This window comes from Pelmatolapia mariae, linkage group LG2, assembly GCF_036321145.2.
Source record: "Pelmatolapia mariae isolate MD_Pm_ZW linkage group LG2, Pm_UMD_F_2, whole genome shotgun sequence".
NCBI lineage: Eukaryota > Metazoa > Chordata > Actinopteri > Cichliformes > Cichlidae > Pelmatolapia > Pelmatolapia mariae.
In genome coordinates, this window is record NC_086228.1 from 16,695,447 (window position 1) to 16,721,639 (window position 26,193).

The window sequence follows — 26,193 nt, forward strand, 5'->3', positions numbered from 1 at the left end:
ACGACGAGCGCTGGTTGATAAAAAATTTGCATGCAAAAAATTTTAACTATTTTAAACGCAAATAAAGTATTTTAGGTGTGTGTGTGTGTGTGTGTGTGTGCTGAAATGAAGTTTAATTATTCACATCAGTTTTATCTAGATTCAAATGATCGTATATTTAACTGACTGCAAGACAATTAAACACATGTTCAGCCAAACTAAACCAGAATTTAAGCCACTATATTTAGTTCAACTCATGCAAAAAGACATTTTAATGAAAAATATGAATTAAATACTGCCACGACTTACATTTTTGGGGAAAATTACATCACCTCTGTAATTAAAACAAGTTTGTAAGTTTGAAATTTATATAACTTGAGCCCACCCACATCCAAACATAGTGTACACTTACATTTCAGTTGTTGCAATCAGGCACAGTAGCAGCTGCAGAGAATTTTTTCCAGCCCGTGCTTTGTCAGGACCAGCCAACTAGTCAGTGCACTGGGAGGAAAAAGCAGGCTACTCTTATGCTTTTTGTAGTGGCATCTGATCCTGCGTTCATCATAACCAAAGCTCTTCTGTATCGTGCCAGAGGAAATGTCAGACCATACAGAGGAATTCACCAACAAGCCCTTCGCAGCCCAGTTGTCCAATGTTTACCTCAGCATCTTGGCACTGTTCTGCTTTAAGCTTTTTGTTAAGATCTCTCTTAACTTGCTGACATACTTCTACATTGTCCGTGGGAATCGCAAAGAGGCTGCCAGGATATCAGCAGAGTTCTATGATTATGGTCAACAACACAGTGAGTACTCTGAGACAGGTCGTTTTAAAAAGCACTAACACTTGATTTTTTATTAATTTGGTTACTTTGTTTAATGAAATTTTGCAGTTTAAGGTGTAATATATCTGTACGATGATGGCAAACACAGCTTAAATGTAACCACAATATAAATAAATTATGGTTACAAACACCCTGCGATGCATTTAACCACAACTGTAAAAGGTCAGAGGTCAAATCTAAATGTTTTCTTTAGAATCCTACAGAAGCCCTCCATGCACACAGACACACACACACAATTTCAGTGTTTACAAATGAGCTATAAATACTGCATTGCTAATCCAATGAGTATAAAAGCCATTAATTGTGTTCACATTAATACATACTAGAAATATCATTGATAGCCCACTTTTCTTTCATTAGCTTAATAGCTACTTAGAAATCCTGAACTGTACATTCAATATTAAATGAAGACACTGTTGGCCCGGCAGCTCTTTCTCTCTAATGTATTAATAGAACGCAGTCATGATATCCCCTCCCCCAGCCGCATCCTGCCCTAGTTTCCATTCCCAGCTATGCAGTGCACACTTTCACACAGCCACCAAAACAACACTCCACATTCTCAGGGACAGGCGGTTCGAAGGCACATTCTGAGGGAAGACAGACACGACAACAACATAATCTGTAGCTATCATCCAAAGGGCTGTTTAATCTAAAGTGTACCCACTCCATGGAATACTAATTGACCAAGCTCAGGGTATTTGTCACGGTCCCGTAGATATGGTCTTTCTTGTTCTGAGAAATCTGTTTGATGTCTCTAGCTGGTCCTGTCTGTATTTCAGATTTTAATGTCAGTCAGGGAAGATAAGGTGCATGAATAAAAAAGCATGGATTTAATAGAAAACATTGGGTGGATTATTGTATAATTTATAAAGAATATGGATGAAAGGATGGATGAAGATGATGACGATGAGAACGTGTGGAATGCATCAGCTGTTATTCTGGACATTGACTCAGGTGTGCCTGAAGACATTTCTTCTTTTTTCTGGATTTCCTTCTTTTTTTATTGAACGGCCACAGCCAGTTTGGCAGGTTTACTTTCATTTGTCATGTGAATGGAGTGTGATAGTGCAGATTTTAATGCATCAGGAATTTTCAAGCGCTGTTAAGTCACATAACCATATGCTGCCGGGTGCATTAACTCTTGGAAGATGAAAGGTAAAACGTGACTTGAGAGGTTAAAACACCTACTTGCTATGTTTAGATGTGTGGCAGGAGAATGCATATTTGAAGCTTTCTCTGTACTGTTGATTTTATTTTAAGGACTCTCGACGAGAGAATTAAGTAAATAATAATACATTTAAGTTTGACTAAGTACTGAATTCGTATTCCTATCACAGGATCTTGGGCAGACCGCTCACCCCTCCACGATGCTGCCAGTCAGGGCCGCCTCCTGGCCTTGAGGACCCTCATTTTACAGGTGAAGAAAAACACAATTCCCTTGGAGGCAGGCGGGTAATGTGTAACCTCTCATCTGCAAACATGAATCCTGTTGTAACCATCTCTTCCACAAGCCAGTTTGGTTCAGTAACTTTGTAGATTTATCCACACCTTGATAAAGAGATCAAGGTGTGGATAAAACTCTGGAGACTGCTATAAAGTTATCTGTAAGACTTGTATAAAATTATTACCTGGGTCAAGATTACAATATAGCATATGCTTGGTATGCTTGTAGCAGCAATATTTTTTAATGGGAATAACACAGTATACACCTACCAGATAAATTATTGATAACTATTTCCATATTTCACTACGTAGTTCTAGCTTTCCATATGGCATAAAAATGCTAATAATGTTAGTGATCCAACAGGGAAGATACTGTTTCATGCTATCTGTCAATTATAAGAGTTGATGTATCAGTGCATATTAAAAAAAATAATATAAGATATAAAGCTGTTCCTTACAAGGCAGCACAGTGGTGCAATAGTAGGCATTGTTTCCTCAAAGCAAGAAGGTCTAAATCCTCTGACCAGCTGGGACTTTTCTGAGTGGAATTTGTATGTTATCTCTTTTGCCTGTGGTTCTCTATGGGCACTCTGGCTTCCTCCCATAGTCCAAAGACATGCGTGATAGGTTAAGTGGTAATTCTAAATTGGCTATAAGTGTGGATGTGAGCATGAGTGTTTGTCTGTCTCACTGGGTGAGCCCTGATACAGACTGGTCACCTGTCCAGTTGTACCCTTCAAGCTTATGACCAGTGGGATTATCTCCAGCCTCATCACGACCCTGAACTAAATAAGCCGATAAAAATGGATGCATGGTTCTGAACAGCTCCACAAATTTTGTAAATACCACCTAAAATGAATTAAAAAACACGACATACTACACACTCTGTCATTATTTTCATGATAAAAAATTGAGCCAAAGTGCAGAAACAATTATGTACACCCTAAATGCATTAGGGTAAAAGCATGTGAGTAACTGATCATTAGCAAGTGTAACTACTGATATAAGAGCAGACATTTTGGCACTTTGCTGGTCTGGAGCGTGCAGGTGTATGTCAATGTTTAGCACATTGCCAACGAATAAGGAAAAACTAGGCGATTATCTTAAAGAAGCAATTGTTGCTGCTGATCTGTTTGGGAAGACCAAATCATTCTACAGTGAGAAAGATTATTCACAAGTGGAAAACATTCAAGACAGTTGCCAAATTCATCTCTGCAATGCCCAGAGACACTGCCAAAAACCCAAAAGCTACATCTCATTATAGTACAATTAGGAAAAGACTGAACTAATATGGTTTGTTTGGAAGGGTTGCCAGTAGAAAGCCTGTTCTCTCTAAAACGAACATGGCAGCACCTGGAACCAATGTCCTAAGTGGAAATGTTTGGCCATTATTCACAGTGCCACATCTGGCAAAACAGAAACACAACATATCAGCACAATCACTTCATAGTGACAGTAATTGTTTATAGTAACTGTCAAGCTCAGTGGTGGAGGGGTGATGATTTGAGCTTCTGCAATCACACATCCTGGGCACCTAGCAGTCACTGAGCTAACCATGAACACCGTTCAGCACCATTCTACAGTTAAAGATGAGGCTATCTGTTAAAGCTTAGCTGAAAGTTGGTCACAGACTAGAACATCACCACAAGAGCAAACCTACAACAGAATGGCTGAAAAAGAAAAGACCCAAGGTGTTGCAGTGGGACAGTCAAAGTCCAGATCTCAACCTCTTAGCTAAAATGCTGTGGTGAGACCTTGAGGAAGCTATGGATAAATCCCCACAAACCCTGTTTTAAAGAACAATGTCAGAGTAAAGTTTGTTCTACAAGCTATTGAATCATGGAGGGTACTTAATTTTTCACATAGTGCTTCTAGGATTTTGGCCTAGTTTTTGGAAAACAACAGCAACATGGTATGATATATCATGTTTTGTACAGTAGTTCAAAGGCCTTATTTACCCAAAGATTTTCTTTTTAATTCATGTCCCAAACTCCTGGAATTGTAAGAGATTATACTTTATATTTACTGCACTATTTGACACTTTAAACCTATACATACTTAACAGCAGTTCATAAGTTTCAATATACAGGCTAGCTAAATGCCAACAACACAAAATGTAAATACTCGAAATTGTACTATGGGTTAGAATAACCACATGGTTTTACAATTAATATTATTTTTGTAGTTTTTATGGCATATACATCACCTTATGTATAGTGTGTGAGGGGAATTTGACCATGGAACTATTACTTGAGCATATGCTAAGGAAAGAATAATCACAAACAAATACAAGTACAATACTAATACAAATGCATTAAAAGTGAAATCTCCACTTGCATTTCCAGCTGCTCACAGAATGTGCTACAAAAAAGCCTGTGACTTCAGCTACAGAGGAAACAATGCTTTGCTCTAGTCAGACAAATTCATAACAAAGTAGGACAATTATCACAGGATTTCAGATGGTAATTTATTAGCTCTTTACTGGCTTTCAGTTGGATCTACAGTTTAATTAGCAGGCTTGTTAATCTCTGCTGTTGAAATCATCACAGTTTGAAAATCGCTAAGAACCCTGACTGAAGAGAATGTCTGTGTTTTGTAAGAGGAGATAAACTTTATTAATGTTCTTGTTCATTTATGAGTTAATGTCCCATAAATATCCATGCCCACTAAATATTTGTGGCTATTTGATTCTGTTTCCAGGGTCACAATGTAAATGTTCTGACTATAGACCATGTAACACCCCTGCATGAGGCCTGTCTTGGAGACCATGTTGCCTGTGCCAGAGCACTCATTGATGCAGGAGCAAATGTAAGTCCTATAGTGGCCTGGTGACTCTTTAATGTTGCCATGTTGCACAGGTCAAATGAAATTTCCATGGCTGGGAAAATCTGGGTAAGGGTAACAAATGAGCAATGTCCTGTTTCAGTCACTGCAGAGCTATTAAGTTGTTGTTGTTCCCTTTCAACTCTACCCCCAGGCTGTTACTATTAGTCAACTTGCATGATTAAATAAGGCCTAAAAATAAGAATAAAAGGAAAATGTGTTCACAGGTCAATGCTTCTACAATTGATGGAGTCACCGCTCTGTTCAATGCCTGTACAGTGGGCAGTGTGGCATGCACGGAAATTCTTCTGGAAAATGGAGCAAAACCCCAGAGTCTTGTATATCAACCTTCTCCAATACACGAAGCAACCAGCAAAGGTATGTCATGACCAACGATTTTACAAAAATTCATAAACTCTGATTATTTTCAGTATTTTTTTGTGATTCAAGTTAGTGTTACATGATTATGCATGTCATACTGTGTGGGTGTATGTGAAACACAATGGAAAGATATCCCCTTGCAAAAAGAGATTATTCTACATGGACCATTTACTTCAAAGTGAGCCAGTGTTAGAGGACCAGTCCTAAGAGACTTAAGCTTGTGAGAGCCGGCTTTTGCTGATGAGAGTCATTATTTTTGACTAACGGTATAATCAGAGCAGTATAATCAGAAAATAACCCAACATTATCGCAGTTCCCCTCACTGCAGATTACGCTTGACTTTCGACCTGATTTTGTGTCCTTTACTGTGCTATAAGCACGTTCTTACTTGCACTATGATAAACAGCTTTAGCTATAAATCCAACAGGGCCTGAGCAGACAGCTTGGAGAATTATTTTGCATTGTCACTTACTGATTACTGACTTCACGCTTCATTACTTCCAGGTCATTACGGTTGTGTAGAGGCTCTGGTGACTTGGGGGGCAGATGTGGACATGGACATTCCTCACCTGGGCACAGCACTATATACAGCTTGCGTCTGCCAAGAGCTTGAATGTGCCAGGAAACTCCTGAGGGAAGGTCAGTTCGCAGAACTGTGTCGATGTTTACAGAAAAGTCCTATGTGAACATATGGACTTAAGCGCAAAGATTAGAAACACAAAAACAAACTGATATATAATAAATATATGCATGCTCAGAGGATTTTAGAGGCCTCTGGGGGGGGGGGGATAAAAACATTTAAACAACAATATGATAAATTCTGTGCTAGGAATATGACAAACAATGAGACTGCAAATTGTCAAGTGCAAAAGGTGTAACAAAGAGCTAATGAGAACTCTATCACATAAGAAACAGACAAACTAATTGCTTTATTAGCAGCAGCCTTAGTAAACAAGAACTTAATACAAGCAAAGCACACATTGCAATTTCAGTAAGAAGTGGGACCACATTTATACCCAACAAGTGACTGATTACATATACAAGTGATTAGTGTGCCCATTTGTGTCTCACTGCAGTCTTTGAAATAAGGTACTAATTTAGGCAAGTAAAGAAAAGGTAAATTAAAAATATAGTCACAAATTAACCAAAGCTACTTGTACTTAACAATACAGGTATCTGATATTGGAGTTTTCTGATTGGACTATGGATAATTATAGTCTCCTCCATGTAGGTGCAAATGTACAGAAAGGTAAATCCCTGGATTCACCTTTACATGCAGCTGCAGAAAAAGACTGCACAGCTGTAGTGAAGTTGCTGCTGGACTTTGGCGCAGACATTAATGCCAGGAACACAGAGTTTCAGAGGCCAGTGGATGTGGCTCCACCCAGCAGTCTTACAGAAGGCTTTCTACTACTTTATGAAGGTATGAGTTTACTATTTGCTTAGTTTCGTTCGCAATCATTGATCCCTTCCTGACCTAGCTTTGATCTGTTTCTGTCTTTTTTTTAACCACCAATTAACAGTGATAAATAATGTTTTCCTGTCTCCTTTTCATAGCTACACCACGGTTGCTTAGCCAGTTGTGTCGTCAGTGCATCAGAAACTGCGTTGGACGCGACAGACTCCACCTTCTTTCCCATCTTCCTCTGCCTAACAGGATCAAGAGCTACCTGCAGTACCAATGACAACAGACTATCAAACTGTCTGCCTAAATGGGACTTGCAGGAAGAAGCCTTGGACACCCAAAAATTATATCAACTCCACACTCCTCTTAACTTTAATTTTAGCTTCCAGTCAATCCAGTAAAAGCAATTAATTTGAATTAGCCACACGGCCGAGTAGCTGACTGTAGCAGCTGTGTTGAGCTGGCCTGATTCCCATGTGAGGATGTGTGGACCTGGATAAATGTAAAGCAGGATGCCACTAAAACAAACTTCCAGGATTAGTTTTCCCTAGGTTAATTTTGTTTGAATAACATTAATAATAAATATTTTGTTTTCTGTTCTGCAGTGTTTAGAAAATGCCTTACTAGTTGCCAGTGAGTGTTGCACTTTATATTTAAAACCCCCCATAAAATATTAGAATATCGTGTAAATGCACACTATATGCTGTATGTTAACGAATGTTCATTGTTTCGCATTAAACATTAGATTATTAAAAATCTTTTTTGAAACCTGTTGCACTCAAATATGTCTTTCCTAGCAGCCACATGGTGGATTTGTTACTGATGTTTGTCTCAGTGGTATGGCGGAATCAGTTATTCAAAGAGTTGACAAGTTTAAGCTTGGATTACTGACCGCTGACAACTGCTCAGATGGAAAATGTGTGTAGCTGAATGGAACTTTTAAATCATGCTCTAACATATTATTAACAAGATATTCATGTGCCGTTTGATAATATTTTGGCTGTATTTTGATCTCTTATTTCATATATCTGAGTTTAGCTTCAGTATTTCTAATGAATTATTTCAGTTTCATTGTTATATTACAGGCACGGTGGTTAGCACTGTTGCCGCACAGCAAGAAGGTCCTGAGTTCAATTCCACCATCAGGCCGGGGTCTTTCTGTGTGGAGTTTGCATGTTCTCCCCGTGTTTGCGTGGGTTTCCTCCGGGTACTCCGGCTTCCTCCCACCGTCCAAAGACATGCAGTTTGTGGGGATAGGTTAATTGATTAATCCAAATTGCCCATAGGTGTGAATGTGAGAGCGAATGGTTGTCTGTCTCTGTGTGTTAGCCCTGCGACAGACTGGTGACCTGTCCAGGGTGTACCCCGCCTCTCGCCCTATGACAGCTGGGATAGGCTCCAGCGCCCCCCGCGACCCTGAAAAGGATAAGCGGAAGCGAATGGATGGATGTTATATTACATGCAGTTGTGTATGCTCTAGTATTATTTATTGGGTAGCACTATTATTTAAAAGCTTTATACAAATGTTAGCCAAATAAATAAATAACTGAAGAAATAGACCGCTCATCCTCTAGAGGGCAGCACGCCGCTACCGAAACGGTTTAGCACCACAGAGTGCCGTTGTCATAGAAATCTCAACAAAACAGGCCAGGAGCTCGTCAATTAGCCCACCTTAAAAAAAAAAAAGCAGATCTCGGCATGATTTATGGAGGTGACTGGTAACAGCGATAGAAAAGTCACTGGTGTGTAGATTTCATGGCTCGGAGCAGCATATGTTTCGCAGAATGTCCCAAGAAAACAGGACTACCAAGAGAAGTAGTCAAGTGGCTGCAAACTCTGGACTTGGCATTTTATCCCCAAAATGTGCGCAGGTACAGAACCTATTTTGTGAATCACAAATACGAATAAAAGAAAAGAAGAAGAATATTTAAAAGAGGATATGTGGGATTAAAATAATATATATATATTTTTACACGTCTATTTTCCTGCATATTGTTAGAAAAGTATTATGTTGTGTTCTTACTAACCTACTGTTAGCTATCAAAATTGAATGTAGATACCATTTTTAGATACCATTTAATCTTTTTTCTAACTTAAAAAAACATGTAACTGCAGAATAATAAAAAAAAAAATCACATAAAACTAGGGTGACCAAGTGTCACGCTGTATCTAAGCCTGCACATTTTATATATGCACACAATGTCGCACTTTTTATTAGCTCCTGGACTCTTGTGACTGAAAAAAGGAGATCTGTGGATAACCTCTGAATCCCGAAGATCAGAACAGCAGCTGAACTGTTAGTTCAGCAGAAAAGAGGAATAGGGGAATAAATGAATGCACAATACATACATTCATGATATATAGAAATATAAATGCACACACACACATACAGTACCCATTACGGCATTAATGTACTCCCTTAGCTGAATTCTACTGATACACATCAACTGTAAGTGAAATTCATACAGTTTGATAAAGATAGGTTGTTGCAGTGCAATCTTAATTTCATTAGTTGGCTAACAGTGGTTTAGTGCTTCTGCAGCAATCATGGTAACCAGCATGAATGAGAAGGAAACTGAGTGGATGGGACTATGCAGGCCAGACCTTATGAAGAAAAATGTCTCTTTGAAATTAAAAAGAGGTCATTCATCAGCTTGTAAGTTTTAAAGCATGAGGCTGTTTGAAAATTGTGTAAAAGAGCTGGCTTTGTCAAGCTAAGTGTGTCCAGTGTTGGATGGGCTTAGAGTTGAGCCGATTTAATTGAAGTTTGTCTGGCTATCATTATCTCAGGATTGTGGTGCGTGAGGTGAGACCTCATAGTAATTCCAGAATATTTTAATTTGTTTAAAATTAAATTAAAGTGATATTTGGTGTCCCTGTATCAATACAATATCACCACACAAAATCTACCTCAATCTGTCTACCTCGCCCTCACACCCATCCACCCAATTTCCAGCACACTGTAAACTGCGTTTGTATCAATTTCCTAATTTATATACAGCATATCCAAATTCTAAACTACCATGTGTCCCATTTTTTTCCGTTTCCTCATTTAAACACAAACTTACAATGCATAAAATATGAAGCGAATAACCAACTTAAAAGGAGCAGGATTATGTGAGGTTGATTAAAAAAGAAGGAAAACGCAAGGATAACAATAAATCTGCTATGACAAGGAATAACCAAGTGCTAAGACAAATTCCACTGGTAGAGCCAGTAAGTGCATATTGTTATTTCTGTATTTCATTTCCAGAGATTTTTCCAGCGGCTACCTTGTGGCACAGATATTTTCTCATTATTACCCCCGAGACTTTTCATTGCACTCATACGACAGAGGAACATCGCTTTCTGCCAAACAGTGGAACTGGAGCCAGATAGAGCGGGTGAGCAGAGGAAAATATTCAAAAATATAATGAGCCACGAAGAAATGCTTTTTTTATTCACTGCAGTTGGCATGTCACTGAAATGCATCTTCCAGGTACAGTTTGGTGTTTAAATAATACAAGTTCAAGTTTCTCTTACTTGTTGCAGGCTACTGCTACTGCAAGTGTCATAAATAAATGTTTTGGTTAATCTGCAATACACCAGGGGCACAGACACACAGACAGCATGGAGCCTTAAATGCATATGTTGAAGCAGGGCTGGACTTGGTCTTAAGTAGTTGGTACAGTTAAAAGCTAAACTTCAGCTATTAGCAATGGCTCATGGTCAAAGTTCCTTCCTTATTATGTCCCTCCATCTATTTTCTCACACGTCAATTTCATCTACCTCCATCTCCCCCTCACTTCTCCACAGCAGGCACTTGCAGCAACAGCGTGCTGTAACTGAAGATTGGTTACTAGTTGTTCCCGGTTCATGGTCGAGCAGCAGCCCCGACAGCTAACATGTTGGTTGTTTTTAATTTCTTTTTATTGTTTTCTTTCAGCTTTTCAGCTTCACCTTTTCACCACTTCTTCCACACAGCGAAGGGGATGGGCTGGTCACATTAAGAGATTGATTGGACAATCCAGTGTCAGTATTGAAAATAAATGAATGGGCTGTTGTCAGTGCTTGTACAGCTGGTGCACAAAATGCCCGGTATGCCAGATTTACCAGTCCAACCCTGTGTTGAGGTCCCGCTGGGATGTGACATTTTCACTACCCACAGTGCCTGTGTTAACTGAATCGTAAAGTGGTTTCCTTCTCCATTCAAGTGTTTAAATATAATCTACAAAGTTTATTGATCCAGTCTTTAGAGAAGCGGAATCTGTACTTGAAGAAGGAGGCCATTGATGGAACAATCCATTGTAAACCAGGAGCAGCTGAGCTGTTGGTGCTGGAAGTTTACACTATTTTAACTAACGGGAGGTATGTTGGCAGCTTTATATCTGATGTAATATTGATCTTTAAAAATAAATGTTTGCGGTTTTTTGTATATGTAACTACAAATATGTGACTACACATGTAACTATTAATGCTAATGATGTTGAAAAGATCCAGAACTATACTATTGCAACTCTCACAAATATTTGTTTAGCGGTCAAAGCGATGTGACAAAGAACCATAACATATATTGTGTTTCCCTTTTAAGAGTCAGTGATGTAGAGGGCCCAGAGCCAGACTTCACCGATGAAGAATACCAGAACCTACTTCCCAGCCTGGCTCGCTCCACAGCTTCAAAAGCCATCAAGAACAACCTGACAGCAACAGAAATCAAGGCTGTGCCTGATATAAGCACAAACCAGAGGAAGGCAGAAAACATCCTCCGCAGGCACCTCGAGCACAAAGCTGCAGAGAGAATTCTCAACCCTGGTAGGTCATCCATGATTAAGTGGCATTGTATCTCACATTAAGATTCATAAATACATAGAGCTAAATAGATTATGAGGAGGTGACATATTTCTGGCATACTGCGTTAGGGAAATGCTAGTAGATATAATAACTGCATGATTTTCAGTACGGCCAGTTAAGAGTTTACAATCATTAATTTTTTTGTGTTGGAGAAAAATAAGAGAGCAGGGTCAAAACACATGCAAAGGGGAATAAATCAAATTTATTTGTGTAGAAAAGTGCTTTTTTTGACAATGCCCTGTTTTGAGTACAGGACGTTTTAAAGTGAAGTCGAAGCGAAGCCACCCAGCTCCCAACAATCTTGTTCCACAAAGCCAGATGGATAAGTGCTCTGACACCTGTTCACCTGAAGGCAATACCTTAAGTATGCACAAACTCTCTACTTTTGTTTATTTGTTTGTTTATTTTTGCAAAAGTAAGCTGAAGAGAAAATGGATTTTGTAAGAATGTTGAATGCACCAGTTGGCTGCAGTAAATTTGGGAGGTAAATATTGACACATGTCCTTCAGTGGTGGAATAGCTGGGTCTTGGTTGCTTGCAGTGGAACTGTATACCAGGAAACTGTTACATCCAGCTGTTGCCTGCACAGCAGCTGCTTTAAAAAACACTGCTTATATACAAGTAGCTATTAAAGTTAATGGGTTTTTTTTAAATTTAAGTATTTCTTTCTGTGGTGCTGAAAAACCTAATGCACAAAACAGAACTAATACACCAGTGTAATTGTAGCTGCAATTTTGACGGATGTGTTTCTGCTGTTCTAGAGCTGTGGTCTTCACCAACATGGAGCAGAGCTTCTGTTTCCTTTAAGGAGATAAAGGTCCGTCAGCCAGCCAAACATTCATTGGTTAATTATTAAAGATACCGATTGAATAACTGCGCTGTCACTGTTTTATGTGTGAAATGATGAACTCATTTATTTTCAGTTATTCAAAACAAAGTCCTTCTCAAACTATTATACCTCACCAGTATTTACCTGACTGTAATGTGATGTGATTTGATTTGGATGATGCATGACGTAATTTCTTGTTATCGCTTATATAATGGTAAAAGGTCTCTACCATGATATATGCTGTGTCTGTTTCTGCCAGTAGGCGGCAGCATTACATCATACCATTATTTCTCAATGGCCTGTGCAGAGGAGCTGAAGGTGTACCATTTGCATTTTATAAATTTATGCAGTGGTTATACTGAGCTTATACTTTGCTGCCTTACTGTTCACCATTGTGTTTCACTAGCATAAGAAGTGTTATTTTAAAAATAACAGTTGATAATGAATGTTAGATATTACTGAATATTTGCATATTACTAAATTTTCATCTATGCTCCTCAGACATCACAGAGCCTCACTGTCTCTCAATCAGTCTCTCATTTTGGGAGAAACCTGAAAAATGCTGATAAAATCTACTCTATTAAGAAATTAGCAGATTCCTTAATTGGTTTGCTAAACACCCAGTCACTGTGGCAGGAAGACATGAAAGCTTTTCCCTTTCATTTTTTAAAATAAAAATAAATGCTCTTGGTTACAAAGCATGTTTCAGCATTTTTATTGACTGGAGATTTAAATTTTAGAAATACAACGAGCTGAATCACTGTTTTTTCTTTCTTTCTTTTTTTTTAAACTGCTGTTAACTAAAGACCAAAGATGCTTTGGTCTTTTTTTTCCCTCAATGTCAAAAAACACTGTGCCCATAGCAACATAAGTTGAATGTGCTGACACATCTTCATTTAGAGCTGCAACAAAACAAGCTGAACAGTCATGATTGTGCCTAGAAAATAAACACCATATGTTCAGTGTAATGACTCTATGTACCAGTATTCCTTGCTAAAGACGTATGCAAAAACTTGTCTAAAAGAACACTCTACTGCTATGCTAATGACTTAATATTTCTACCATGACATGCACATTCCTATATTTTCAGTCATAAATGATCATTTTGCTCAGAGATCTGCAACAGCATCATACAATCTATGCAAAATTCATTAACTTAATGCCATGGATAATGATTTTAATGGTCAAGCTTAAACTGGAGATAGAATAATATAATGTGAAATGTTTTCTCCACCCACCCAATATTAAATGTCCTATTATATCAATAGCTGGTGTTTCATTCTATACTTTTTCCCTTTTAAGTAAGTTCCTTCATTTTGTGCACATTATTGAGCTGTTTTGGTTTGTCATATTACATTTTGTTGAACTATTCTGTTTTATTTAAGCTGTTTTGTTATTGGCTTCCTTGAGTGTTTTTATCTGCTATAATTCAAGGATTTTCCAACCCTTGGGATGAATAAAGCTAAACTTATGCTCACTCATTTGTGCTCACTACCGAATGACTGCTTTTTCATTTTTTATTTAAGTGGCTTTCCTGCCAGACTTGTCAGACAATGTAAAATTAAACACTGTCATTTCCTACATGTTGTACAGTGCTTAACAAATATATTAGATATATAATGTTGTTAGGCAAAAAACAAACTGAATTCATGATTTTTGTTTTTACCCAAATTTGACCCGGACTGCACTGAGAAGTCAGAAATTAATGAAGTATAATATTCAGTCACCAAAACAAATTTTTCGGTTCATGAATACAATTAAATAACTGTAATTTGGCATTTTAATGAAAAACTATTAATCTGCTTCCCTTTTTTAAAATAAAAGAGTTAATTTGAAAATTCACAGATAAAAGCAATAATTATATTGTAGCAAAATCTAATTTTGATTAAAGATTTTGCACATGTTGGTGGATTAACTATTACATAAACATAAACAAAGATTTGGGTAATTACCAATAATGCTGTTTTAGGGCACTTGTGGCATAAACATTAGATTGGGTGGTGGTCTTATAAATTTGATAAGTATTTGATATGTAAAATACCCAATGTACAGTACTTACAAGAGAGATCACTGGCATTAACTTCAACATCTAGCCATACTAGTCCTAAATACTTTGGTTTTCCTCTTAATATATTATAACCAGTCATGTTTTTAGTTATAAGTAATACATCCATGACATGGTTGCTGCTGTCGAAGCACGCCGGCTTCACCCGATTCTTTTGATGGCAAGAAGTCAGTCGGAGACGTGAAGTCCAACTTCAACTCTTTATTCAGCAAAGCATATGCATATGGAGATCACACACACCAAACTCTAAGCTGCACAGAGTATGTTCTAAAGTATGATTTAGAGAATGATTTGATGTATGATCTAAAGCATTTCCTCAATAAAGCTATTTTATACCTTTTCATTACACCCCTCCTTGCCAACAGGGAGAGTGGGTGCAGTCCCCCAGTCAGCCAATCACAACATGTTTATCACTGTCATCCCACCCACGTGGCAGTGGAAATTCCTGCACCCTAGTTCTTAACCTTTATTTTTCAACACGTCTCATTTGCTTTATGGTTTTTATCTTTAATTTTAACACTTGTTTCGTGCTCTTCTGTTTCCACTCACCTACACATAGTTTCACATCCCCAATGTCTAGCAGTTTTTAACTTTTGAGCAACAACATCTATCTTGCACCATGATTGACACAATAAACCCTTTCCACTGTCCAAACACCGGAGTCATCCACTCCTCCAGAGGATTGTTCACCCCTGAATGTTCATGCATTGCCTTGGACAATGTTCTCAGTCCCGCTAGGGCTCTGGTCACAGGGGCCGTGTTGTTTGGAATGAATGTGCAGCACATATCTCCAAACATCGCACAGACACCTCCTTTTTCAGCCAACAGCATATCTAGGGCCATCCTATTTTGTACAGCCATCAGAGAGGTAGGAACCACCTGCTCAGCTAATCCCTCAATTGCATCCCTAGTCAAATTGGCAAGCCTTAACATTAACATCGTAATGGACATAGTTAATCTTATCCACATTTTTATTTGGTGTGGCTGTAAAGAAAGCTGAAAGGACTGGTATGTTTTCAAAACCTGATGCTACCTGGTATTTATTAGGGACCCCTCTGGGCCCTCCTAAAGCGTCTATATAAGTGGCTGAGCCTAAAGTTGGGTCTAAATTCCCCACTGACCTACGTGCTGGCACATGGTGTCTACGCCTCTGCGTCAGCGTACCAGCATTAGTGGTCCCCACCTTAACAAGTCTATCCTATCCTATCAAGACCAGTGGTGCCCCCATTCAAACCATGGCACATGTTCCTATAGCTGTACTAGGGATTCTAACAAACAGACAATGGTTGCCGCAGTAGTAATACAGCCCAGCCCTGGCCCACTCACCCACTCTGGCGGGTCCCCTCCAATGTGGTGCTACACCAGTCAAGCTCCAGGCTCCCATAGTTAAATGGTGGCAGCCCTGGCAGTAAAACTGAAACAAGTATAGTTGTCTTGGTGGGTGTACTTGGTGGGTCTACTGTTACAAGCTTTGAGCCGCTTTGGGTTTCTATTATGGGCATATTAGTTAGGGTGGTACCCTTGCTTTTGTTTGGCTGGATGGCTTGCGGGTGTTTAAAGTTGATTTTTATTAAGCTAAATGGGTCCGTCCCTGACACCCGTACTCCCAACCCAAGATACAGAGTATTTCATCCTTCATTTCTGGAAAGGCAAAATCCTACAGTAACAATGCTAATGCAGTCCAAGCACGCTAAGCGTTTCTTACTTTCCCACAAGACCATCTTGACTAAGGTTATACTAACGTACCCGGTCTAGAACATTTGACTTTTTGACCTGTGACTTTTTCAGCTTTGGACCTTCCTATCTGTTCACTTAGTCTTCTCTATCCAGTGTGGGGTGAATTCTCTGCGTTCTTCCTCTTCTTGCTTCAGTCTCAGGGGTGGACTACCCCAAGACCAGTTCCACAGACTAGGGGGTTATTCTGCCTCTTCAGTTGAGGTCTGGGATTTCTCTAACTCAGCCGAGTTAGGGCGCTCTTCTTTATTTTGCTCCTCCAACTTCCCTTGTGTCTCGCTCACTGACCTTCCTGGCTCCTTAGCGGCTGCACACTGGCTCCAATTGTACCAGGTTTCACCTTTGCCCTTCAGCTGAACAGCATGAGACGTTCTCTCCACCACCTCAAACCACCACTCTCCTGGGCTCAGACCGCTTCCCCCTGATCACCCTCAGTAACACTCCCTGGTCACTGCACCTGTAATTTTAAAATGAAAATTCCCCTGGAAAATGTCCTTTTGCCACATGGTCCTTGCCATGCATCACTGTAACATAATTAGAGAAACATGAGTAAAGCAGTACGTTGTCTCTTAACCAATTTCATGGCTTCTCGTGCCTTGGAGTATCTCCACTCCACCCTGGTAAACCTGTGTTAGAAAACATTAGCCAATGGTATGTCCTGTTGTAAATCAGGTGATTAGATCATGTGATTAAGTCCCTCCTGCTGCTGTGAAAGATGAAAGAAGTAATGTTGGTGTTAACACAGTACACCAGTTTCTCACTGTGATCTTTGCATTGTCAACAACACAATGTCATAATAACACACTGCTAGTACATACACACAGAAAAGTGGCAACTAAAAGATCTGCATGGGCCACAAGCTCATGCGAAACTAGGATGTCGCCTTCATCCTCTCCTCCTCCTGTAAAAACATACACCTCCCCCCCCCCTTTCCCCCCTGGCTGGGTGGAGTAAATGGCCTGTATTTGTATAGCGCTTTACTTAGTCCCTATGGACCCCAAAGCACTTTACACTACATTCAGTCATCCACCCATTCACACACTGGTGAAGGCAAGCTAGATTGTAGCCACAGCTGCCCTGGGAAGCACTGACAGAGGCGAGGCTGCCGGACACTGGTGCCACCGGGCCCTCTGACCACCACCAGTAGGCAACGGGTGAAGTGTCTTGCCCAAGGACACAACGACTGAGACTGTCTGAGCCGGGGCTCGAACCGGCAACCTTCCGATTACAAAATGATCTGCCAACTCTTGAGCCACGATCGCGAGTAGGTGCAATCTTGGGTGTCAGTGTCAAGTCAGTCAAACTTTCGTCCCCATTGTCAGTCCAGTCAGTCCCCTCATGTTTATTGCTTTTGCCGAGAGTGGAGCCTCCCGCTCCGCATACTTAAATCTCCAGTGCCAGCAATATGTCGTCATTTCAAAAAAAGAAATAAGAATTCTTTATGATTTTGGCATGGATTAACTTGCTGAATCCTTTTAGACAGAAGGACTTATTGTCTGATTATGTCCCTCATAGGTGACTTTTGATGTATGATCTAAAGGAGTTCCTCAATAAAGCTATTTTATACCTTTTCACTGCTCAGAAAATATATGAACCTTAGCAAAACACTATTTTTTGTGTTTATTTTTTATCACAAATTGGGACACAGCATTTTATTTTTTCTGGTGCCAAACCTATTCAGATTCACACAGATTAAGATCGCTTTGATGGTCCCAAATCGCCAAGCTCTCATAGATGCTCACTGTGAAGTACAGCTGAGCTGTAAAGCTAGTGAAAAATAGATGACAGGATGATAAGTGTTTCTGGCTGACTGCCTAGCTTCTCATGTTGTCCAAGAGCCTAGGCTTTTAATAGAGATAGGACAATGGTGTACTGATAGGATCTCCATAGCCTCAACAGACCATTAACTGCAGATGACCATTAGATTTCTTTTTGCTGTAACAATGCATGTGATTTTAACCAGATTGCTGAGCAGCATGGGTCAAGTGCAAAATCAATCAAATACAGTAACAGTTCAAAACAAACAAACAAACAAAATAATCTATTAAACTATTTAGGAGCGTTCTGGTGGATGAGTTCTGTAACTTTCTGCTGCTGAGCTGATCTAAATGGGGACTTCATAAGGAACAGAGAACCTTTGTGCTCAGAAAATCTGACTGCGCCTCCACAAAAAATGTGATGATGGATGTTTGCTGTGTTTAGACTTCAATGTCCCAAAAATGAACTACTAAATGTGCATGGGCGGGGGGCACTGAAGCTGACCAAAAGAAAAAATTATCAAAAACTGATCATCCTAAAGGTAGGCAGTACAACCAATGTACAACTGCAGTGTAGTAGTTTAGTAGTTTCATAGTTTACAGTTTTTATTTAAAAATTCAAAAAGTTTCAAAGTTAACATTTAAATCATCTATGCCACTTCAGCTTGATGATGCTGTATGATTATGGATCATGTAATTTTCTACTTTCATAAAGGATGATCCAGTGTCTTATGCTAAAGGAGGTAGTAAAGGAAGCACTGAAGCGCCTTTTCTTAGTATTTACAGAATTCGATGAGCTTGTTATCACTGCAGAGCAGATACTACTGGAACATGGAATCTAGCAAGAGCGGAGTTCACTGGAAATGGGAGAAGCCTGAAACAAACTTTAAAGATAAAAAATTACAGCATGAAAACTATAGACAGTGGTTATAGCCACCTAGTCCACGAGTGCCTGCGGACTACCTTTGAGCTACACCCACTCAAAGCATAAAACAAGCATCAGTCAAACTTCAGATTTGAGAAGGATAAAGGAGGCTTTTATCCAGTGGTTGCAGAACACCAGCCCATCCATTCAGCCCTTTCACTGGTTCTTAACCAAATGTACTTTGTAAACATAGAAAAGGCATATACTGTATCCCTTGGGATGCCCTTTGAGAGGTGCATTGGGAGTATGAGGTACAAGTCCTGCTGCTATGGGACACCAGATCCCTGTAAAACTCTTTGGTTTGAATTGCCCACAGGAGTGACACCTGCTCCTGATGGGTGTTTGACTCTGCCAGTTAACGTGGACTGTACCACTGATTCTGTCCATGACTTTTATGGACACAATCTGTAGGTTCAGCCAGGGTTTGGGAGATGAGTTGTTGTCTCATTAGGAGGAGATCAAGCATCTTGGAGTTGTATTCAAAAGTGTGGGAAGAATGCAGTCTACAGTGATACAATAAATATACCAGTGTGTTGTGGCAAAAACAGAGAGCTGAGCCAAAAGGCAAAGGTGAGGATTTAACCTGTGGGTAGTGAACATACGAATGAGACTGCAGATGCAAATGGCAGAAATTGTCAGGAGCCAATCAAGGTAGTCTGGGGATCAACATTATGTTGTCTTTGTTTGCTTGGAATACCTCAGGGACGCTTTGGAAGAGCTTGCAGAGCCAGGAAGTGGAAGGTCTGCACAACTCTATTCTTGTTCCCACTACTTGGAAGAAAATAAATGCTTGGATGGATGTGTGAAAATATGACATTTAAGTGAACTCCACATCTATAATAGTGCATATCATAGTGTGCGATTGTTCATCCTTTTTCTGTAATTGCTAATGGTTGCTAAAGCCTCCATCCCTTCCTCACTCAGTAGAGCTGAAAGCATGACCTCCTTAATTTTTCAGTGTCTTTTGATTTTCCTCAGCTTGACTAGGCGTGAACACACATCAGCACTTAAGATGGAGAGCACTGTCGCCTGTTGATTTCTGCAGACACTGGCAGACAACCACTGAAATTTAGATTTTCAGTCAGAGCCTCACATTCAGATGCATTTGTTTATATTAAAAGATCTAAAGTACTAGATACGACTGGTGATATAATATAAATGCTAAATAATAATCATACTTTAACTACAAGTATTTTCCTTTTTAAAGTTAGATAGGCTACTTTACATTTAAAAGAAAAAACACCAGCCAGGGTTACAGGGTAGTATGTGAATTCTACATCGACTTCTACATCCAGCTTCTCCTACTCAACAATATCTAAGGCCTTGTTGCTATGGCAACTAGCAAGCCCATTCTGGAGAACAACCAGGATGCATTAATAAGCTTAGAGTGAGATTCTTTTCTTCCTTCTGTTGGTCATAAGTGCATGCAGGGGATTTAAAGACTTTTCTGCATGTGTAAAATATGTAAGAAAACAAAATTAGGATAACATACTTTTGAATTCAAATACAAAATGCATTGCATCCGTGACTGAAATCAAAGATGTCAGATAAATAATCTTACAAAACATTTCTCCTTAAAATGCCCTAAGAAAGTGTTTCACCATCTGCTGATTTTTCCTATCAGCGTTATGACACCCAGTGTGAAGGAATCTCTTGTGTCGATGGGATGCAGCGGGAGGAGGGAGGTCAGCGCCTCAGGGGGGCTCCACTAACCAGTGGAGATTTATAAGCTACGGATTTCCCCAGAAAAAAGCCCTCCCCCACAGCAAATCTCCCACCCTTAGCCACAGTAGGTTAGTGTGTGGCTATGTTATCCAGGCCAAGGGTGGGGCATTTTGTGTGTCTGTATGCTGGAATGGACACAAATGTGTTAAAAAATTAACTTAACAAAAATTGAGTATATTTTTGTTCTTACAGTATTAAGTATATTTGTATGGCTGAAATGCTATTCAAATGCTTTTATGCTTTCAGTTTAACCATGTATTAGTCACTGAAGCTCCTGACTTCACAAACCCAGGAGACAAAACTCAAGTTCAACATGCAAACAATATCTCTTAAATGTTCAAATATCATTCATTAAACTGGAATGCAAATCACTTTAAAGCTCTTCAAATAACATGAAGAACCAATATTTATAAGCAGGCATTATGCAAAATTAACAGCTGGATTAAAAAAAATGTTGAGTGGTTGAAAAACAGTGCTCAGAGTATATACACAATGACCTGATTCAGTAAAGCAAACACATTTCAGCAACTTCCCCTTGTTGAGCTGAGCAGATAATAGTGGTGCTTAAATTTAGGATCAGTTAGTGTGGGAAGAAGCTAGCGAGAATGCACAAAGACATGTTTGTCTTTGACTGTGTTGGACACATACTGAGAATGTACATATTATATCTAGTGCTTAAACCTCTGTAAAAGCTATTTACTTAATTAGAGCTTCTAAACTCCTTAATAAGGGCACTGTCCAATGTTCAAATCCACCGGGGCTTCTCTATGTGGACTTCCATGTTCTCCCTGTGCCTCTGTGGGTTTTCTCCAAGTAATTGTAAGTGATTCTAAATAAGCTGTAGGTGTTAATGGTTCTCTTTCCCTTTGTGTTAGCACCAATAGTCTGGCAACCTATCCAGGGTGCACCCTGCCTGTTTCCCTGTGACATCTGGGATGGGCTCCAACCCCTCCCTATGGGCCTGAAATGGATAAGCAGAAGAAAATGGATGAATGGATATTTACCAGATACAAATGACTATTTAAGACTATATCGTGTGTCACAAAATAAAAAAAAGGGAGCAGCCCCTAAGGCATAGCTGGACTGGCCATCGGGCATACCGGGCATTTGCCCGGTGGGCCGATGGTGATTTTTCGTTTTTATGGGCCGATGGGTTTTGTTTGTTTTTTTCTTTCGTTTTTTTCCGTAACGGTATAAACACTGAAAGGTGGTGGATTGGTCAGATGCTGGGAGATGTGTAAAAATAACTCAATTGTTTGGTGGTGGCTATGGCGGAGCTTCCACAGATTCAGTAACATTAGCAAGTGGTGGAGGCCAGCAGATGCAAAACGATGTAGTGATGCGCGAATCATGAACGAATCGTTCAATACTCGAGAATCACTTTACTGACTCATGAATCATGATTCACAAGCCCAACTGACTCACTGACTCATCCCTGTTGCTGTTAGCAGCAATATATCTAGCTTATAATTAAAATTGTGGAGAAAAACACAACATCCAGTATCTTAACAAAAACATTTCTGCTCTGAACTGGAAGAAAAAACCCTGAGTAGAAGCTCACATCAAGACAATAGCTCCTCGGTTCACAGTAGCATCGCTCTGCTAACATGCTAACAGCACATTTGAGCTACTCACCCCCTCCTTTCCTGTGCTGAATCGTAGAGCCAGCGAGTCACTCAGGACTCGCTAACCCCCTCCCTCCTGTGTTGAATCGTAGAGCCAGCGAGTCACTCAGGACTCGCTAACCCCTCCCTCCTGTGCTGAATCATAGAGCCAGCGAGTCACTCAGGACTCGCTAACCCCTCCCTCCTGTGCTGAATCATAGAGCCAGCGAGTCACTCAGGACTCGCTAACCCCTCCCTCCTGTGCTGAATCGTAGAGCCAGCGAGTCACTCAGGACTCGCTAACCCCCTCCCTCCTGTGCTGAATCGTAGAGCCAGCGAGTCACTCAGGACTCGCTAACCCCCTCCCTCCTGTGCTGAATCGTAGAGCCAGCGAGTCACTCAGGACTCGCTAACCCCCTCCCTCCTGTGCTGAATCGTAGAGCCAGCGAGTCACTCAGGACTCGCTAACCCCCTCCCTCCTGTGCTGAATCGTAGAGCCAGCGAGTCACTCAGGACTCGCTAACCCCCTCCCTCCTGTGCTGAATCGTAGAGCCAGCGAGTCACTCAGGACTCGCTCACCCCCTCCCTCCTGTGCTGAATCGTAGAGCCAGCGAGTCACTCAGGACTCGCTAACCCCCTCCCTCCTGTGCTGAATCATAGAGCGAACGAATCACTCACTCACTCACCCCCTCCCTCCGGGCTCACAGCTTCTTCTTCTTGGTTGGCAACCAATGTTAAGGCGCATTACCGCCCCCTGGCTCACGGCTCAGTGGACATTTAGATGAGAAAATATATACTTGACACATTTAAGGAAAATACTAATAAAATAAAAATAAACGAGATAAATGTTCCCTTTAGAATTTTTTTTTGCTCTTTTTTGCTTTATAAAATAGTTGTTTTCTTTTAGAATCACTCATCTTAGCAGTAGGATTTACATGAAAAGAGAAAAGAAATTAAGTTTGAGTGAAAATGTAAATTTTTTGCACTCTCTGGTCAACTGACTCAGTGAATCAAATGACTCAAAAAACCCGATTCACTTTGGTGAGTGACTCATTAAAACTCGATTCAGTAAAAAGAATCAAATTTACCATCACTAAAACGATGGCAGGTGGATGACGGAAAGGCAGGAGGAGCAGAGACCCGAGGCGGTGAACTGAACTTCAGGTAAGAAGTTATGACCTGCAGTCTATCTGGGTCAGATATAAACCAAGTTTAGGTGTAGTTTATTTTCGTTATGCTGACTTTTTACAGTCAGTTACAATAAGTGGTACTACGTACTAGCTAGCATGACGGAGTTTACATACTGCTGGGCGGGAGCTATGATATTATTGATGTTGAACTTGTTTTATCTTATTTTATTTATATCGTCGGGAATCGTCCCGCATTCAGAGAAAATATTTCGCGTTTCGTATTGAGGTGAAAAGGAACACAGTTTGTCCCGGACTTCAGCTACAATGAAAAAAAAGACACAAAGCTGGAGTTATTCTGTCGTTACGCTGCACAGCTGCCTCTTCTCCTCTCATTCTCTCCCCCTCCCTCCCCTGATGTTACTTCAATCACGAAACTGATCAATGATCAGCTGATCGGCTTTTCTCTCTTGTTTATTTATCGCCCACTTTGCGCCAGAAAGAGGAAACCAGCGGATGTCGCGCTAAACAACAGCAGCACGTTTAAGCTTGATCAGCTGTTGTTAGAATTTATTTAATATTAATTTCTAGTATCAGTTGATGTTTGCTGGAGCCACAGCCGTAAAAGCTGCTGGTCATGATGTCGGTTTGGTTACCTGGTGAGAGAAAAACATGAAGCTGAAACCAGGAGATGTCCTTACTGGATCATCAGAGCTGAACAGGTGATGGAGAAACAGGTTTACCTTTTAGGTGACATGAATGAGTTGAAGGGAAGTTATGAACTGTTTCTGAGAGACAAATAACACCAGGATCCTTTTCTAAGTAGCTGACAGCTGGTAACTGTGCAGGGGCGGGTCTAGCAATGTTTTGCCAGGGGGCCATGAAGGGCATTAAAAGGGAGAGGGGGGCACAAAGAAATACTTTTCTTTCTTATTCTCATTTAAAATGTCTCGCTTTTAACAAATAATTATCTGAATCTTACAACAAACGTTTTCATCTGATGTAAAATGTATAGAAATCCATTATTGTACATAGTAATTTTTTTAGGGTCCCATCATAATTTCTTCAGAAGTAGCTAAGTATTGTATATGATGCCAGTATTTTCCCACATTTTCTAGATACTGTACCAGTACTGTGTGTAAAATGTCATCAAAAAGTCAATTAAGTTTTATTCTTTCTGACCTTTCACTTTTTAACGGTTGCCATGTTAGAAAAAATATTTTGCCCTGCCATGCTGTTTATTGATGTGGCAAATGAATGGTTTATGAAAATATATCTAAATCTGTCATCAGTAATCAGTAATGATCATGTCTCACCTCTAGTCTTCTCTGTGTTAATTTCAGGTTTTCACCATGTGTTGTAGATAGTTCAGGAGGTTAACTTGACCAAGCAGTCTACTTTCGGGTACTGTTTAGAATACCAAAATAGGGTGGATGGTGTAGGTTTAAGTTTATTAGACTGATACATATAAACCAACAAGACAGTGTACATCACTGTGACAACAGCGTTTTTTTTCATTCAAAGGATTTATGGTTTTTCCTATAATACCTTGTGGGCCGGTCTCTAGTCAAAATGCCCGGGCCGATTTTTTGTCCCAGTCCAGCCCTGCCCTAAGGAGATGGAAAAGGGAGAAAGTGGTTGAAATTGTCTCTTGATCTCATGATAAGGCAAGATGTTTAGAATCTACATATGCACAGCAGCGCTTTAAACAATATGCTACTGAGCTCACAATGACCAGGTTGGCAAGGAGAAGGTTTTCACAACATTCACCTGATAATGTAACCTGATATCACGGTAAAACACGTAACAGACACACCGACATTCACCGTGTTCTTGAGAACGTGTGTTACTGCGTGAGCGTCATTCTATTCGATTTCACGCACAATCCGGCGCGTAGCATAGGAACGCAGAAGGTTACCTTTCGCGTTTCCATGGAACGCCTAGGGACGTGACAAATCGTCTGTATATTACGCATCGGGAGTGAGAACAGGCTGGTACCTTTCATGCTTTGGAGAGGCGTTGCAGTCAACAGACATTACTAACACATTTACACGTAAATACATATTAGCCGCCTAGCTCAATCGTTTTGGATGATTTACGACCCTGGAATGTACTTTATATGTTGTTTTTTGGTCACTACCAATTTCTTGGCTTATCGCTTCCTCCTAGTAATGCAACATCTGCATACGTGTACATTTCGTGCTTTGAAGATGCAAAGCACCATCTCCCCCCACCACTTCCCCTGCCGGTGGCAGACGCCCTCAGACATCGATGCGTTGGTTTTGTGTCCGGGGGTGGGCGTCCGGGTACACACCGGCTCACTCCTTGGTGGCTGCTTATCGGGGCCTGGAACCTGGGGCTCGCTCGGGCCACTTCGGGGGTGGGGTGCCCTCGGCCTCTCGGCCTGGGGCTCGGTCACTCAGGCACAGCTGGCTGCCGGCGGAGCTCACGGGCACGTCACTGCAACCCCCCCTGGCTTCTGCTCCGTGGCTGCTGAGTGATCCCTCATCTGGGACTCTCCTCAGCTCTTTCTGGGACAGTGGCGCGGCTGCCCCTCTGTTGGTCTTCCTTGGTCTCTTGTGTTCTGGGGGCCTCTGGATGTCTGGAGTTTTGATCTCCTCCATACCTGCTTCATGCCCTGAAGGATGGGACTGTGGCCCCCCACACCCTCTAGCAGATCATTACATTAAGGAACCTTTTAAATACAAGCGCGCTCATGCTCACA

At 40.5% G+C, this 26,193-nt stretch overlaps 2 protein-coding genes across 4 annotated transcripts; both read left to right on the forward strand.

The window, feature by feature from the left end:
- The first annotated feature begins 409 nt into the window (after window positions 1-409).
- Window positions 410-7,599, forward strand: asb5a (ankyrin repeat and SOCS box containing 5a). 3 transcript variants are annotated; one of them, XM_063485417.1, is made up of 7 exons: window positions 410-781; window positions 2,158-2,237; window positions 4,964-5,071; window positions 5,314-5,464; window positions 5,972-6,106; window positions 6,699-6,890; window positions 7,025-7,599. In XM_063485417.1, exons 1-7 carry the CDS (start codon window positions 577-579, stop codon window positions 7,150-7,152), a joined length of 999 nt encoding a protein of 332 aa, XP_063341487.1. In that variant the 5' UTR covers window positions 410-576; the 3' UTR covers window positions 7,153-7,599. The 3 variants fall into 3 exon arrangements, with proteins under 3 accessions (XP_063341487.1, XP_063341495.1, XP_063341503.1); XM_063485425.1 differs by lacking the exon at window positions 410-781 and adding an exon at window positions 1,351-1,774; XM_063485433.1 differs by lacking the exon at window positions 410-781 and adding an exon at window positions 1,815-1,975.
- A 1,028-nt stretch (window positions 7,600-8,627) lies between these two features.
- Window positions 8,628-12,558, forward strand: spata4 (spermatogenesis associated 4). The gene is made up of 6 exons (XM_063482595.1): window positions 8,628-8,743; window positions 10,126-10,255; window positions 11,101-11,219; window positions 11,443-11,663; window positions 11,956-12,066; window positions 12,464-12,558. Exons 1-6 carry the CDS (start codon window positions 8,628-8,630, stop codon window positions 12,556-12,558), a joined length of 792 nt encoding a protein of 263 aa, XP_063338665.1.
- The last annotated feature ends 13,635 nt before the right edge of the window (window positions 12,559-26,193 follow it).